The sequence below is a fragment of the Trichechus manatus genome, unplaced genomic scaffold, assembly GCF_000243295.1.
Source record: "Trichechus manatus latirostris isolate Lorelei unplaced genomic scaffold, TriManLat1.0 scaffold00025, whole genome shotgun sequence".
Classification (NCBI taxonomy): Eukaryota; Metazoa; Chordata; class Mammalia; order Sirenia; family Trichechidae; genus Trichechus; species Trichechus manatus.
In genome coordinates, this window is record NW_004443961.1 from 12,592,230 (window position 1) to 12,607,631 (window position 15,402).

Genomic DNA, 15,402 nt, shown 5'->3' on the forward strand with positions numbered 1-15,402 from the left:
CACCAGCAGTGTGTCTGACCCACCAACGATGCTCAGGCCCAGCCCTGTTCGCCCTTTGGAAATCTCAATAGTTGTTTCACAGCCAGGGATGATAGGGCAGGTTGCAGGATCAGAGGCAAAGATTGCTGGTGTTGATGACCTGCTTGTACCTAAAATAAGTTTAAAAATAAAATGAAATACAAATCAAAATTGATTAGAAGGGAGATACATCAAACTCACCACACTGGTTTCCTCTGTGGTTTGAAACAACAAAGCGGGCCCAAGATCAGAGACAAAGGACACTTCAAATTTACCTTTAATCTTCTAATTATTTTATATTTAAAAAGTCAGATACCTATGATTAAGGCATCATTGTTAATTTAGGGTGGTAGGCACAAAATTTCTTGTTTAAATTATTTTCTGTGCTAGTCTATAATTTTTTAATTGCTAGAAAAAATATGTATAAAGGAGCTAGAACACAGAGTTGAACTGAATCTCTAGTTTCACTTTCATAGTCTACATTTCACTGGTGCCAAGCACGTCTTCATAGGAAATTATGATCTGTAAAACTGGGAACTGAGGTGTGTGCCAGAGACCTAGAACCACGTTCAGGGAAGACCGTGGAACCCAGCCCTCATTAGTAATTCTGCTCATGGGGCCTTTCAGGGCTTTTTATGTTTTAGATTTTGATTTATGTTTTCCATTTTGTTTCTTCTTATCCTAGCGCATCTATTTTTAGCTACTCAAATCTGAGCATATAGACATCTGTATGGAATAGCTGCGTTTATAAAACATCAAATGAGACCAACTTGCAGATTCTTTCCTTGGGTCTTACTTGATGCTTTATAAACCCAAGTATTAAATCCTGGTGCATATATGCTCAGATTTGAATAAGAAAGATTATGATAGGACAAAGAGAATAGAGTTTCACATCTTGTTTTACGACAGTCTTCATTTTGTATGTTTTATGATACACAAAATAGCACGCTTCAGACAGCTAGGGAAAATTGGTAGAGTAGCCTATGCTTTTAGCCAAAATGTTCTCTTTTTAGGAAATCGGAAACTATTGTCTTATTCTTGAAATGGTAAAAACAGGTGTATGATATTTCTTTTATGTTACATTTTCATTTAGCACTTCCTATTTTTATACACAACACTATTTGGGGATCAACATAAAATCTAAAATTGAGAAAATCTCCATAAAATCTTTTAACACTTCAGTGAATTATCTAGTTTTTCTAAATAAACAATCACTTTGATCAAGTGTTACTACTTTAAGATTTTTTTTGTCCAACTATATTGCAAATGTTTGAAACTACTGCTTCCCTAAAAACCTGCCAAAAGAATTGAATATTTCATAGTTTGGAGGCCGAAGAAATATTTTTTTTCTTCAAGTTGCAGAGAAGTCCAACATGTTTAAGATTTTTTTTTTTTTTTGATGCTGGCAAGCATGAAATTTATTGTTAAATACCAGCATAATTTTTCTCAAAAAGTAATTCAAAGGAATAATGTGCCTACATATCCTAGACCGGCATTTTAATGAGACACTGAAGTATCACAGCAGGGTTCACACACACCCATTTCATTTATTTTCACAGATCTACTATTACACCCAAACCACAGAACTCACATTTATGACGTACACTGTGGTTGCTGTTGCGTGCCAGTGAGTTAGTTGCTTTCGACTCACAGTGACCCCATGTGACAGAGAAGAACTACCCCATAGAGTCTTCTAGGCTGTAATCTCTACTGAAGCAGATCTCCAGGTCTTTTGTTCCTCGGAGCCCCTTGGTAGGTTCAAATCACCACCCTTTCAGTTAGCAGCTGAGCGTTTAACCGCTGCACCACCAGGACTCCTTAGACTGTGGTAATGACTAGAATTTTAAAGGTTTTATTATTATTATTAGTTTTTTTAGTGTTAGGCACTGTTGATCCTGCCTGTGAAGTAGGATAATTGTATCCATTTTACATATTAGAAAATTGAGGCTCAGAGAAGTTAAAGCACTTGCCCAGTGTCAGAAAGCAGTACACAGAATGATGCTTCTCATTACTCAGAAACCTGGAATGACAGGATCCCTCTGCAAAAGGTCCTTGGGAAGCAAAAAGTATCACCTCCTTCTTTTAGAGATGAAGAAGCTGAAGCTCAGAGTGGGTGGGTGGGTGGGTTGTTCCTAAGGACCTGTGGCTGGTTAATGCATAGCCCACAGATTGTCTGCCTCACAGTCCTGTGCTCTTTCTTCAGGTACTCCTCTGCTCATATCATTCTCTCACCAAAGGCCCTGTCACAATAGACTTTCACAGTGACTACAGGCAGGCAGGTAGTGGGCTCCCAGGCTGGGACCCTCTGTAGAGTGCAAAAGTGCCATGTGCACAGGACTTACAGGAGCCCAGCCCTTACTTCGAATAGGCTCCGGTTCTGGGGAGCTGGAAGGTGGGACCATCGGAGGCTGGGAGCTGTTCTTTTTCTCCTCATTCACTGTACCAGATGCTGAAGGAACAGTCTGGGGATCTGGGTTCTCAGCAAGGACGGTAAGTCTCACTGTGGTCTTTGCTGTCTTCAGAAGGCTAATAAACTGGTAGGGTGTTGGTGTGGAGGAAAAACAAAATTCAAAGGCAAATCAGTAGACTTAAATAAGATGCAATTATAGCTGGAATCTAATTCTGTCTAGGTTTGGCAGAAGAGACAGGAATAGCTCTCTAGTTTTCTTTGGTTGGCTGACATATAATTATGACCACCATTAATTTCTACTCTAAGTCTAGTTCTGACCAGATTCTTCCTTATAGAAGTATAGGTTTTTCATCTTTTTATAGTTCTAATTAATCATGTCTGTTCCCTATGACCTTGCAAGATAAATGGGAAATCTTACCCACTTCCTGATTCCACAAAGAAGCTGAAGCAGCTTATATAAACAATTTTAAAAAAATGGAAACACATATGCTAAAAGCACTATGCATTAGGAGAATCAAGCCAAGTGGAAAGTTAAAACATAGATGTATGAGTTAAAGGGTCTGATCTGTACATTACTGAAACAATCAAAAATTGACAATTGAGCTTCTTGCTGCCCAAGTTAGAAATGGAAACACTGTCAATTACAGGATGCTCATTCAACACAAGGAAGGAAAGCACGCCAAATCTCAGGGGAGACAATGCTTTTTCTGGAACTTACATATGAAAGGTCTCACATGAGATTTCTGGTAAGTATTATGATCACTTCAGAGGGGAAGGAAACTCAGGTACAAAGAACTGTTTAACTCTAATAAAGTTGTATATCTAATGATGTGTTTATAAAACATTATGCATACTACAAAGAACTGTTTGACTCCAATTAAAGTTATATATTTAGTGATCTTAAAATCTGTTTACAAAGCATTACACATCATAGATATTTATGGGAGGGAACATGTATTTAAAAAAATAAAATTCCTTTGGTCCTAACACTAAGCCTTTGTTTAGTAGTTTCAAGTTTTTCTAAGGGGAAGTGAAAACGATAGTTATCAAAAATGCTTACTGACTATTGAATAATTTACCAGGTAACAGAAAAAAAAACTATAACATCACTTTGATTGCAAAAAAAAAAAATTGAAAAATCTCTAAGTAATTTCTTCTTTTCCTTAAGGATACATATCCAGTATAGTTATGTAGCTCTAGTGCCCTGTGCTTACCACAATGCCCACACATCAGCCAGGCCCAAGAATGTGTTCACAGTACCATTAACTTTCTTTCGGAAAAGTACCTTTTCAACAGGATAACCAACAACAACTTCGTCATCTACAGCCAAGATCTGATCCCCAACTTTGAGCCGTCCATCCTAGATGGAAACATGAAGATTCTCAGTGATTTACCAGTAGAAATTTCCTTTTCCGCTATTTTGTGATAGTGAAAATGGTAAGGCCTCACCTTGGCGGCTACCCCATGCTCTGTTAGACTCTTGATGATAATTCCCCTGAGTGTATCTTCTTCACTGATAGCAATGCCCAAGCCCCCTTGATCCTAGAGAAGCAAAAACAAGAAAACTTGAAATTGATCATTTTTATTTAGAAGTTTTGTGACCATAACTAAAATGTCACCTTCCACTCAAGGGTTTGAAAAACAATTTTTTTATGAAGTTTACTATTAGAAATCTCTTCTTTTATTAGGCAAGCTTTCAAATTTTTCTAACGGGAATCAATTCTCCTCCATCAAATATTGAAATATTTTCAGTCTCCCTATATGTCTGACATCTCTAGTGACTTTAGGAAAATATTTGGATAACCAAGATGCATTCAATAATTTAGTCAACAACATGCAACCTTTGCAAATTTAGTCTTGTGTAACTGGCTGACAAAATAAGTCATTTAAAACCAACCAAAGTATCCTGCCTCCTCTCTTTCTGGTATGTAGCTTAGAAATAACAACCATGCCCAGTCCTTTCATCCCCTTCTGCCACCTGTGTTCTTTTTGCAGATAGACTGCAATTACTGCTGCATGCTTTGTCCTTTCTAGGACCAAATACCCAGAGCTGTTTCTTCAGAGACTTGCATTTTGATTCACGCAGAGTGAAAATGCTCTCAACTCTAAGCACAGACCTGCACTGAAACCCTTGGCTGGAGAGCTACCCTACTTTGTCTGTATTTTCCACTTTTCATCAAAACCAAATGTTCAGCGATAGTGGCTTTGACTCCTCTGATGTAGGCAGCCCCATTTACAAAAGAGCAAACTAGGACCAATGTGATTAAGTGCTTCATCAGAGATCACTCAGGATGTATGTGAGGAGGGTTTATGATAGCCAGCGCAGGCTTCTGTCCACCCCCATTGCTGAGGGTCAGGTTAAGAGCTTGCATTTATCTGTTTAATAATGGAAGTTCAGACAAGGTTCTGAGCAGGGGCTTGAGATGATGTATACACCAGTGGAACACCTTAATTAGGTAGCCTGATGCTGGATGAGACAGCATCATAGAAAACAGAGAAGCAGTCAGTCATCTCTTTGCCAGTCTACCCTTTACTCCAACCCAGGTGGTCTGGCTTTAAATCACTGTGTTCTGCTCCTTGTTCAGCTATTTTACAAGTAATACCACCGACACTTCCTGGGCACTCATTACATCCCAGGATGTACACAGGCTGGGTGAATCAATTAGAATCAATGCCATAAAAGGATATATGTTAAGCTGGTGGCTGTATAACAGGCTTAACGTAATTGATATCACTACATTGTACACGTGAAAAATGCTGAATGGGCAAATGTGTTATGTATATATTTACAACAACAACAACAAAAAAGGATATATGTTTAAAAATTATCTTATTTTGGACTATTCTAAAGACAAACAAAAACCAAGATTGAAAAAAAAATAATTCATCATAATGAACTCGGTATACATTTAAATTGTTTCATAATTAGCAAATTATAGGGAAATGATTGCACTGTTAAATACTATAGACTGCCTCAGGACTTAGAAGGAAAACAGAACAAAACACAAAGCCCTAAAATCAGCTGGGGAAAGAGGAAGGTATTAGCTCTCTTCATTGGCAATAAAATGAAGGATTCTTGAACTGAGTGTATGAATTCTCGCTAGAAAGGGCAAAGAGCTTTAATGACCTCTGTTGTTTTCCCCCTGCCTACAACACAAATAGCCCATAACAAGGACTCCTGTTACAGCTACCTGAACAAGATCAGACCAGTCCACTTTTGTACAGGGTTATCTACTGGAAAATAGAAACCAAATCAATATAGTCAGGGTATTTTTTTCCATAAATACTTAAAGAGGCTGACCATGTGCCAGGCATTATGCTGACCATGTTATAAGCAATTCACTTAATTTTTTACAATTACCCAAGACACGGGTACTATTATCATTCCAATTTACAGATGAGGAAACTGAGGCACAAAGAGGTCATCAGTGTGTCAAGTACATGCCCGATGGAGCAGGGATTCACCCCAGACAGACTAACTCTGGCGTCCAGGCTCTTCAGCATCATGCTGCGTGGCCTCCTAGCAGGAGAATGGCAATAGACCACTCCTCTTTGTCTGCAGTGTTTCATGTAAATATCCTTCTACCCTCTTCTCTTGCCTGAGCACTTTACCACTCTTTCTGCTTCTACTCTTGTTCATCTACTTTTCACCTGCTCTCCAGAAGCAGCCTGCAGTACCTGAAAGCATTTATGAGTTTCTGGTCAGCAAACCACTCCGTTAAAGCAGTCACTTAAACCTATATTCAGATATTTTCAAAAGCAAATACATCACTGGTGCCTATTAGTAGGGCTGGATTATCCAATAGGCGGAGTAAGCACAGTGCTTACTTTGCTTACCAGATCATCTGTAGTGAACAATTTCACATGGGTTTCAGCACCATCAAAAATTTGGTGAAACCTATGTGAAATTGTTCACTACAGATTAGTAAGTAAACACAAGTTAGCCTGTGCTTACCTTGCTTACTGGGTCATTCACCCCCGTCAGGGATTCTAAATTTGAAAAGAGGCTTTGATTCTGTAGGAAGGTGCTGTGGGGTCGGGAGACAGAAAGATGCCAGCCATACCTAAAAGCAGATTTTTTGATGTGGTGAAAAAATGTGAAATTGTTCACTATAGATGATCTGGTAAGCAAAGTAAGCACTGTGCTTACCTTGCCTATTGGATAATCCACCCCTGCCTATCAGTGAGAACTTCTAGTTATTTGAGCTTTCAGTTTCATGAGAGACAAAGACTGTAACTTCTATTTCTTTATTCCTTATTTCCTCCAGCGCAGGTCCTTGGTAAATCAATCAAAGAAGAGAAGGCTACATTTCATACCTTAGGATAATCATGAAGACAGTAAATGCTGAGCCCCTGTTGAAGTATCACTTAGGCCAGTGGTTCTCAAGCTTCAGCAAGCATCAGAATCCCCTGGAGGGCTTGTTAAAACACAGTTTGCTGGGCTCACTCCCAGAGTTTCTCATTCTGTAGGTCTGGCTGGGCCGATGCACTTAATATTTCTAACAAGTTCCCGAGGGATGCTGATGCGCCTGGTCTGAGACCACACTTTGAGAATCAGTGAATCAGAACACTGGTGTGAAGGTCCTCAACACCATTTCATTCTAATTTCAAGCACATTTACCTTGGGAAGCTCCAGGTGTTGCACGTTTTTAAATGAACTGAGGTCTATAGCTGGGTCAGTTGTAGTAATACTTGGGTCAGCCTGACAGAGGGAAAGAAATGGTCAAAAAGGCAAACAAGTGTTATATATTTTTGTTTGTTTAAATGTAAGGGCCACTTCATCAAAATTATTTCACAGAGTATAACTCATTATTACTATTTTAACATTCAATGTCATTTACAAACATTATACTCTCTTCAAAATATGTATGCAGTATGATTAGACAGCAACATCTTAGAGCACAGAGATGCTAAGTGGCACTCAAGTCTGCCTGGACTTAATCTATAATGAAATCTAAGGGCCACCCAGCTACAAAATAGGGAAACTCACTGAAACCTAGAGCACTAGCAGAGGCACCACTCATTATTCTTTACTGTTTTAGTCATTAAGTGAATTTAGGAACTATTAAAAAGCTTTTACCTGAAATCATTATAGTACTCCATTTTCTTAAGGAACACGTTTAGTTCAATCAATGCAAAAATAAAATTTTCTCCTTTATAACCCACACATATTGAATAACCACCTGGCTCGAATCAACAATGTGAGTAACTAGAATGACACTATAGTTCATACATTTGTTTTATGTATGCTGTGTTTCTGTGCCGTCTATTTCAACTCATAGTGACCCCACGTGGCAGAGTAGAGCTGCTCCCCTAGGATTTCCTAGACTGTAATCTTTAAGAAAGCAGATCGCCAGGTCTTTCTCCTGCAGAGCTGCTAGACAGGTTCCAAGCACCAACTTTTCAGTTAGCAGCCAAGAGCTTAACCATTGTACCACCAAACCAAAAAAAAAAAAAACTCCATTGCTGTCTAGTCAATTCCGACTCACAGCGACCCTATAGACAGAGTAGAACTGCCCCATAGGGTTTCCAAGGCTGTAATCTTTATGGAAGCAGACTGCCACATCTTTCTTCCATGGAGCAGCTGCTGGGTTCCAACCACAGACCTTTTGGTTAGCAGGTGAGCGCTTAATCACTGCACCACCAGGGCTCCATTGTGTCACCAGGGCTCCTTAATTTTGTGTATAGATATACCCAATGTTTATATATTCAGTTAGGAAAGAGTATTCTTGTTCCTACAACTCCCCTTCCCCTAACTGATATTACCATGGGCTCCCCTAGTTTTAAGCCTTTCACTTTCCACTACCTCCTTTCATTCATCCTACTGCATATGCAAAGCTTTTCCAATCAAAACAACACTACCACCAAAAAATCCTTAACTCTTTATCACCCCCTAGCCATTCCTCTCTCTCTCCTAATTTCTTATCCATCATTTTTCTCAAAAATCACTGATAATTTCCTAATTGCCAAATCTAACGGTCTCTCTTTAGTCACCTTCTTTCTTACCTGACCTCTTTGTAGCACTCAGGTTGTGGAATACACCCTTCTTGAAATGTGCTCTCCCCTGCAGTCATGCAACATGCCCTCCTGGGTTCTTCTTATCCTGTCCCACCACTCTTTTTGGCCTTCCTCCTTATTGTTGATATTCCATAATTTTGACCTTAACCCTCTTCCCTAAATGCTCTTTGTAGGCAAATGCCTCAGCTCCATGGCTAACGAATGCCGAATCTACATCTACAGGAATACATCTCTACACTTTAGACCAAATGTTCCAATGCACACCTCTACCAGGCTTTCCAGTGGGTACTTACTTCATTCTCAAGCTGTCTCAAGTAAAACGTATTATCTTTTTGCAAATATCTGCTCCTTTTCTCTATATTTCCTATTGTGGTGAAAGTCAGCCACCCACCAGGTCACCACATCAGACATCTGGAAGCCTTGTACATCCTGTCTGCCTTATTCGCCTGTTTACCTCCAGCCTCAAGAACAGAAGCTCCTACAAGGCACATACTCAATAAACATTTCTTGGATAAATTAATTCTCAACCACTCATTTTCCCTCAATGCCTGCATTTAGTTGGGGATGAAATACTATCAATTTGGGTTCCTTACCATCTAACATAACCATCTCCTCTTTTCTTGCCTTACTCTAGGCCCTTGTTATCTTTCTCCTCCATTTCTCTGATAATTTTCTCACTCTAATTTCACTCCTCTCCCCTGTAACCTCTGATTTTTTTCCTATACTACTGCCAGAGAAGTTTTTGAACATACTCTTCTCATTCTGAGTTCCTCACTGCCTCAAACACAAAGTCCACATATATTAGGCTGTGATAAAGAGTTTCTCATGATCTGACCCTATCTATGGTTTCAGCTACCCTTTCCCATCAGCTCCCATGCCTTCCTCTCACTGTTCAGTAATACTCTGCATTATTCAAGCCCCTGCATTTGCCAGAGCCTCCATGCTAGCCTTCACGCCATCTCCTCTGCTTGCAATGTTTCCCCCACCAAGCCTTTTCCTTCCAACATACACTTCGTGTTACCTACCCTATAAAATCTTTTCCCACTCTCTCTCTAGAGGTAGAATTCACAATTCCTTTTCTACCCTCAAGGAGCCCTGGTGGTGCAGTGGTTAAGCAATAGGCTGCTAACAAAAAGGTCAGAGGTTCGAACCCACCAGCCACTCTGCAGGAGAAAGATGTGGCAGTCTCTCCATAAAGATTACAGCCTTGGCACATGAATCAGAGACTACCTGAGCACAGAAGAACTAGATGGTGCCCAGCTACCACCACCAACTGCTCTGATAGGGATCACAACAAAGAGTCCCGGACAGAACATTAGAAAAATAGAGAACAAAATTCAAATTCATGAAAAAAGACCAGATTTACTGGTCTGACAGAGACTGGAGGAACCTCCGAGACTATGGCCCCTGGACACTCTGCTAACTCAGAACCGAAACCACTTCCAAAGCCCACTTTGCAGACAAAGATCAGACAGGCCTATAAAACAAAAATAACAAACGTGAGGAATGTGCTTCTCAATTTGATCAAATATATAAGACTAAACGGGCAACTTCTGTCCAAAGTAAGATGAAAAGGCAGGAAGGGACACGAACTGGATGAATGGACACAGGGAACCCAGGGTGGAAAGGGGGAGCATGCAGTCACATTGCAAGGACTGCAACCAACATCACTAAAAGGTATGTGTATAAATTTTTGAATGGGAAATTAACTTGAGCTGTAAACTTTCACCTAAAGCACAATAAAAAAGAGAAAAAATGACAGCCTTGGAAACCCTAAGTTCTCCTCTGTCCAATAGGGTCTCTATGAGTTGGGATCGACTTGACGGCAAGGGGTTTCTACCCTCAGTGTTCTAGATGCAAACATCTACTGGTAGCCTTCAGGTAAGTGCTACACTTAACTACATGTGTGTCTTCTTGGCTATAAATTCCTCAAGGGCTGAGGGTATGACCTATTCATCTTTGATAACCTTATAAGCATTCAGTAAATGTTTGTTGAATTAATAAGTGGTCTATCAATCAGATCTTCCCAGAGAAACAAACACAAGCCATATATACCTCCTTATTTTGAAGATTCCCTGAGGCAGCAGGCAAAGGTTCTGCTGTATTTCCAGGACATACAGCCATCTGGCTCACCGCATCTTTATTTCTAAAATAAAAAGCATCAACACATCAGAAGAATTCATATTATTTCTGTTCTACTACTTGAAGAGTCAGAGGATAGCAGAGAAAACCCGCTAACCCCAAAGACCTAGAACTACAACGCTCATATATTTAAACATGTTTTATTTTCATTCGAAAGACCTTAGAGCTGAAGTACTACCAAAAATTATCTGGTAAATCAGCAAAAGAAAATGCTCACCTGATAAAAATTATTTTTACTTTGGAAGGGGCACATTTAATGATTGATGAGGCATTTTGATGACTTCTTCCATATAAAATCTGACCATTGATCTGTGAAAAATAAGGATCATTCATTAAGACTGGAATTTTAATTTCTTAGTTTTTTAAAATCATCTTATCTAAACAAAAGAAGAGAAAAACAAACAAACCCATTGCCTTCAAGTCGATTCCAACTCATAGTGACCCTACAGAAGAGGAGAACTGCCCCATAGGGTTTCCAAGGCTGTAAATCTTTACGGAAGCAGAATGTTACAACTTTCTCCCATGGAGCTCCTGGATGGGTTCGAACCACTGACCTATCAGGTAGCAGCCAAGCGCTTTAACCACTGCGCCACCAGGGCTCCTCATCTAGCTAATAAAAATCATATCTTTTCTTCCTCTAAAATAAGTATATACTTCCTCTAAAAGAAGTACACATGCCCACTGCTGTCGAGTTGATTTCGACTCACAGCAACCCTACAGGACAGGGTAGAACTGCCCCATAGAATTTCCAAGGAATGGCTGGTGGATTTGAACTGCTGACCTTTTTGTTAGCAGCAGCGTTCTTAACCACTACACCACCAGGGCTCCATACACATTCTCCTCCCTAGAACATGAACCTGACTTTTGACGGTGATGTTTAAAATCAACACTAAAGCAATGTACATGTAGTGTGACAACTGGTGACAAATGGTTAAGAGGTACCAATGGACAAACTCTGGGGGAGGTAAACTTCCCGGCAGCCACTGGGCTTCTGACATGCTTTGTACAAGCAAGGGCTCTGTCTAAGCACTTGTGGCCTATATAGACCATCTTGGGAAGTCCTCTGCTGTCATGTTTCCTAGGTGACCTGAAAACTCAAACTCTGGGAAAAGGCTGCTGGGAGAAGCAATGCTGGTGAATTCAGGATTTGGGCAGCAGAATGTGCCTAAGCAGCAGACAGAGTCCCTCATGGGAACTGCCAGCTCAGCCCTCTAGTGTGAGCCTTTGCCTGATTGAGTCTCCCTAGCCAAACACACGGGCACAGGGCAGAGTATAAAGGCAGGACATGTGGATCCTAGACTTGCGGAGGGAAGGACAAACAAAACATGCAAATACAATTCTAAACACTTTAAAAGTTATGGCCAACAAATTTATTTTGTTTGGCAGGTTCAGTTACTGCTTTTGTTATTTAGACTAACCTTGACCCACCCCACCCCACCCCATCACTTCTACCATTAGGGATTCAACTTCCAGAAAGCCCAGGGAGTCAGCCTCATTACTGGGGAGTGACTGGTCATTTGGCTTTTCAAAACTTTTAATAAAAATGCAGCACACACACAAAAGATGTTTTTGAAGTGCAATCTTTATTACTGTCTTGGGGCAAAAACTGTTTCAGGCGCTACAGTCATGACCTTTAAATGGAAGTTAATGGGAACTTAGTAGAGATTTGGTTTAAAGCCAACTTTGCTGCAATACTTCTACTTTATTAGGCAAACGATAGTTTTCTCAGTCATAATGTGAGGCCTGGGTAGATTTTCTGGAAGCTGATTATTCTGCTGTATCATTACTTCCTTGGGTTAAGAGAGAGTAGATTGAGAGTCTTCCACAAGAGCTTACCTCTAGAAGCTCATCTGCAATCTGTAATCTGCCATCTTTCCCAGCTGCTCCATTGGGATCAATTCCTACTATAAAGACACTCATCCTGGATCGGTCTTTGTTTCCAGCAAGGCTTAGACCCAAGCCACTACGACCTTTCTCCAATTCAATCATATGGAGCTCACCTATTAGGGTTCCATAACGCTCTCTGATATTTTCTACAAACAACAGAAATAAAACACAACAGGTATCAAGAGAGAACTAATTCAAAGGCAAAAGCCTTACCATCGAAGGCTATCCAATTTTGTCTCAAAGGGCATTATTTGTACCAAAATACAGTCCTTGGCAGTTAAGAAAGGCCAAGTAGACTGGTCACTTGGGCATTAGGACTGGTTTCCAGAAATACACAACTCTGAGGAATTACTTTGCATCCAAGGTAGAGAGAGTACAGTCTAATTAATTACTTTGGGGTAATCAGGCCAAAGAGAAGTGATCTATATTTACTAAACTCTCAAAAGACTGTGATTAAACTGGAAAGCTACTTTATTATTTACAAAGAAGAGAATTGTTAAGTCATCCACAATATTTGGGCTCACTAGTCAGCGTGAGCTTTTCTCCCACAGGAAAATCTACACTGGAAGTCACATCAGGCTGGAATATTGTTTGGTACATATATCCAGAATAAAGGGAACAGGTTTTCTGATTGCACAGGGTCATCAGGCTAAGGCAAACTGAGGTATCTATCTCAGCTTTGGGACCCATGTGCCATTCCTATCTCCCATCCACATGTTCAAGAGGTAGAGTTCATTCTCTTCTCTCTTTAATCTGAGAGAGCCCTGTGCCTACTTTGACCAACAGACTAAGGCAAAAGTAGAACTGTGTCAGTTCTAGGCTTAGCCCTTTACTGGCTTGGCAGTTCTACTTCTTGCCACTCAGAATGCTTACCCTTAGGACACTCCTTCTCAAGACTTGGCTGCCATACTGTGAGAAGCTCAAGTCACATAAAAACCAAAAACCAAGTCATATAAAGGCTAAAAACCAAACAGTTGCCATCGAGTCAATTCCGACTCATAGTGACCGTACAGGACAGAGGAGAACTGTCCCATTGGGTTTCCAAGGAAGCATCTGGTGGATTCAAACCACTAACCCTTTGGTTAGCAGTCGAACACTTAACCACTGAGCCACCAGGGCTCCATTCAAGTCATATAGAGAGGAAGTTATAGGTGCTCCAGTCCACAGCCCCAGGTGAGCAACTGTCCAACAGCCAGCACTATCTCTGCCAGCCACCGGAGTATGCCGGCTTGTACGTCCAGCTCAGCTGAGCCCAGTCAACCACTGAACCTTGATAGATTAATAATAAATTGTTTTAAGCTATTAAGTTTTAAGTGATTTGTTACATGACAATAGATTACTAAAACATTCTGGCTCAGCAACATACTATAATTCAATTGACAATGAACTGAGAAAACTGCAAACTTTGCAAACCACCTATTAGAAAATGATACTATATGGCTAACGTCATGTATTCTATATTGACTCTTAACAGCATCAGTTTCATAAACTGCCATTTTCTAGAATCCAGCAGCATAACTTGAACACTTTACACTTTCTAAAATTATGTACTAACTTTCATAAAGGAAATAACTCAACTTTAAAAAGAAATTTTTTAAAAAACAAGGACATGTTTATAAATTTTGGCTAAATATTTAGTATTTCCCCGAAAAATAGTTTATTTCCTTAGAAAACACAGAAACCCCAATGATTATAATAACAGCTGCCTTTGAATGCTTCCTGTGCCCTAGGCATTATAGTTAGCATTCCTCATACATTCTCTAACTTAATGTTAGTAACCTAAGGTAACAAATGCGTTCTCAAAAGTAGATTAATGAGGGAGTTCTGGCAAAATGGCGCTCTAGGCAGAAGCACCACGCCGTTCCTCCACAGCAAAGATCCGAAAAACTAAGCCAAACAGAGAATACAACAATCCTGAAAACCTAAAACATCAAATGAAGAGATAAAGAACTCAGCCAAGCACCAAATGGAGTGAGAAAACTGACAGAGAACGGAGAGTGGGGAGAAATTCATGCAGAGGTCCCCTACCAGCTAACGCAGCATGGATCCACCATCTTGGACTCCTATCGGAGACCAGCAAATGGGGGTACGAGAAAGCAGCCTCACGGAGCATCCAGCGGGAGACAAAACAACCGATCCCTGAATACCAGGCCTTGTATACCTCTACGCCTTCTAGTCAGGCTGTACTGCAACACCTGAGAGCGACTTCCCCAGACCTCACAGCTGCATCGGTGGGATCCCTGGGAAATTTGCGTTTCTTTAATCTTTCTGATTTTTATTTATTCATTCTTTTCTTTTCTTCCTCTTCCCCTTTCTGTTTTTCTCCATTTCATAGCCTCTCATCTCTCCATTCCAATGGCAAGCTCTCCTAGCATTCTTTTTTGTTTGTATGTTTTTGGCTCCTGTTCCTCTCTCCTCTCTCTCATATCCATCTTAGCTTCACACATAACAATCTCCCCGCTGCATCCTGCCTACTTGCACCGTGCACTTGACATCACACCACCAAGCAGCACAGGCACGGACTACTGGAACCTGCCCTGCACTGATTACCGACCTGCCCTGGTGGCTGTAGTAAGTGCCACAAACAACCCATCCCGGTAACTCCTCTTCAGCTAGACCTGCCCTGCTGTACCATATCTGAGTGACTCACCCTGCCAGTTGGAGAAGAAGGTGAAAAGTATTGAGAGCACAAAAGAGCAAACAACAAAGAACACACAGTCCACTTGCTCAGACACAGTCAAATTTTTTTTTTTAAAAAGGGACGAAACAAACAAATCGACAATCAATAAATGTGAAAAATAACTACTGAATGCCCTGAAAACAGCAGACAATATCAAAACATTTACAAAAACAGGACAGGATGGTTCCAGCAGGCATCCAAAATAAAACACCAGATGACTCTCCTGTGGAAGAAAATGCACCAGAAC

The 15,402-nt window shown here is 40.4% G+C and overlaps 1 protein-coding gene across 4 annotated transcripts in view; it reads right to left on the reverse strand.

The window, feature by feature from the left end:
- Nucleotides 1-15,402, reverse strand: part of MPDZ (multiple PDZ domain crumbs cell polarity complex component) — a 163,953-nt gene that overhangs the window by 19,453 nt on the left and 129,098 nt on the right. For all 4 annotated transcript variants that reach the window (XM_004373498.2, XM_004373497.2, XM_004373496.2 and 1 more), the window contains 8 exons: nt 12,425-12,621; nt 10,806-10,897; nt 10,502-10,592; nt 7,050-7,130; nt 3,878-3,970; nt 3,714-3,788; nt 2,378-2,552; nt 4-149 (listed from right to left, as the gene is read on the reverse strand). In XM_004373498.2, coding sequence (XP_004373555.1) covers nt 4-149; nt 2,378-2,552; nt 3,714-3,788; nt 3,878-3,970; nt 7,050-7,130; nt 10,502-10,592; nt 10,806-10,897; nt 12,425-12,621 — 950 coding nt within the window. The remainder of the gene's footprint in view (nt 1-3; nt 150-2,377; nt 2,553-3,713; nt 3,789-3,877; nt 3,971-7,049; nt 7,131-10,501; nt 10,593-10,805; nt 10,898-12,424; nt 12,622-15,402) is intronic.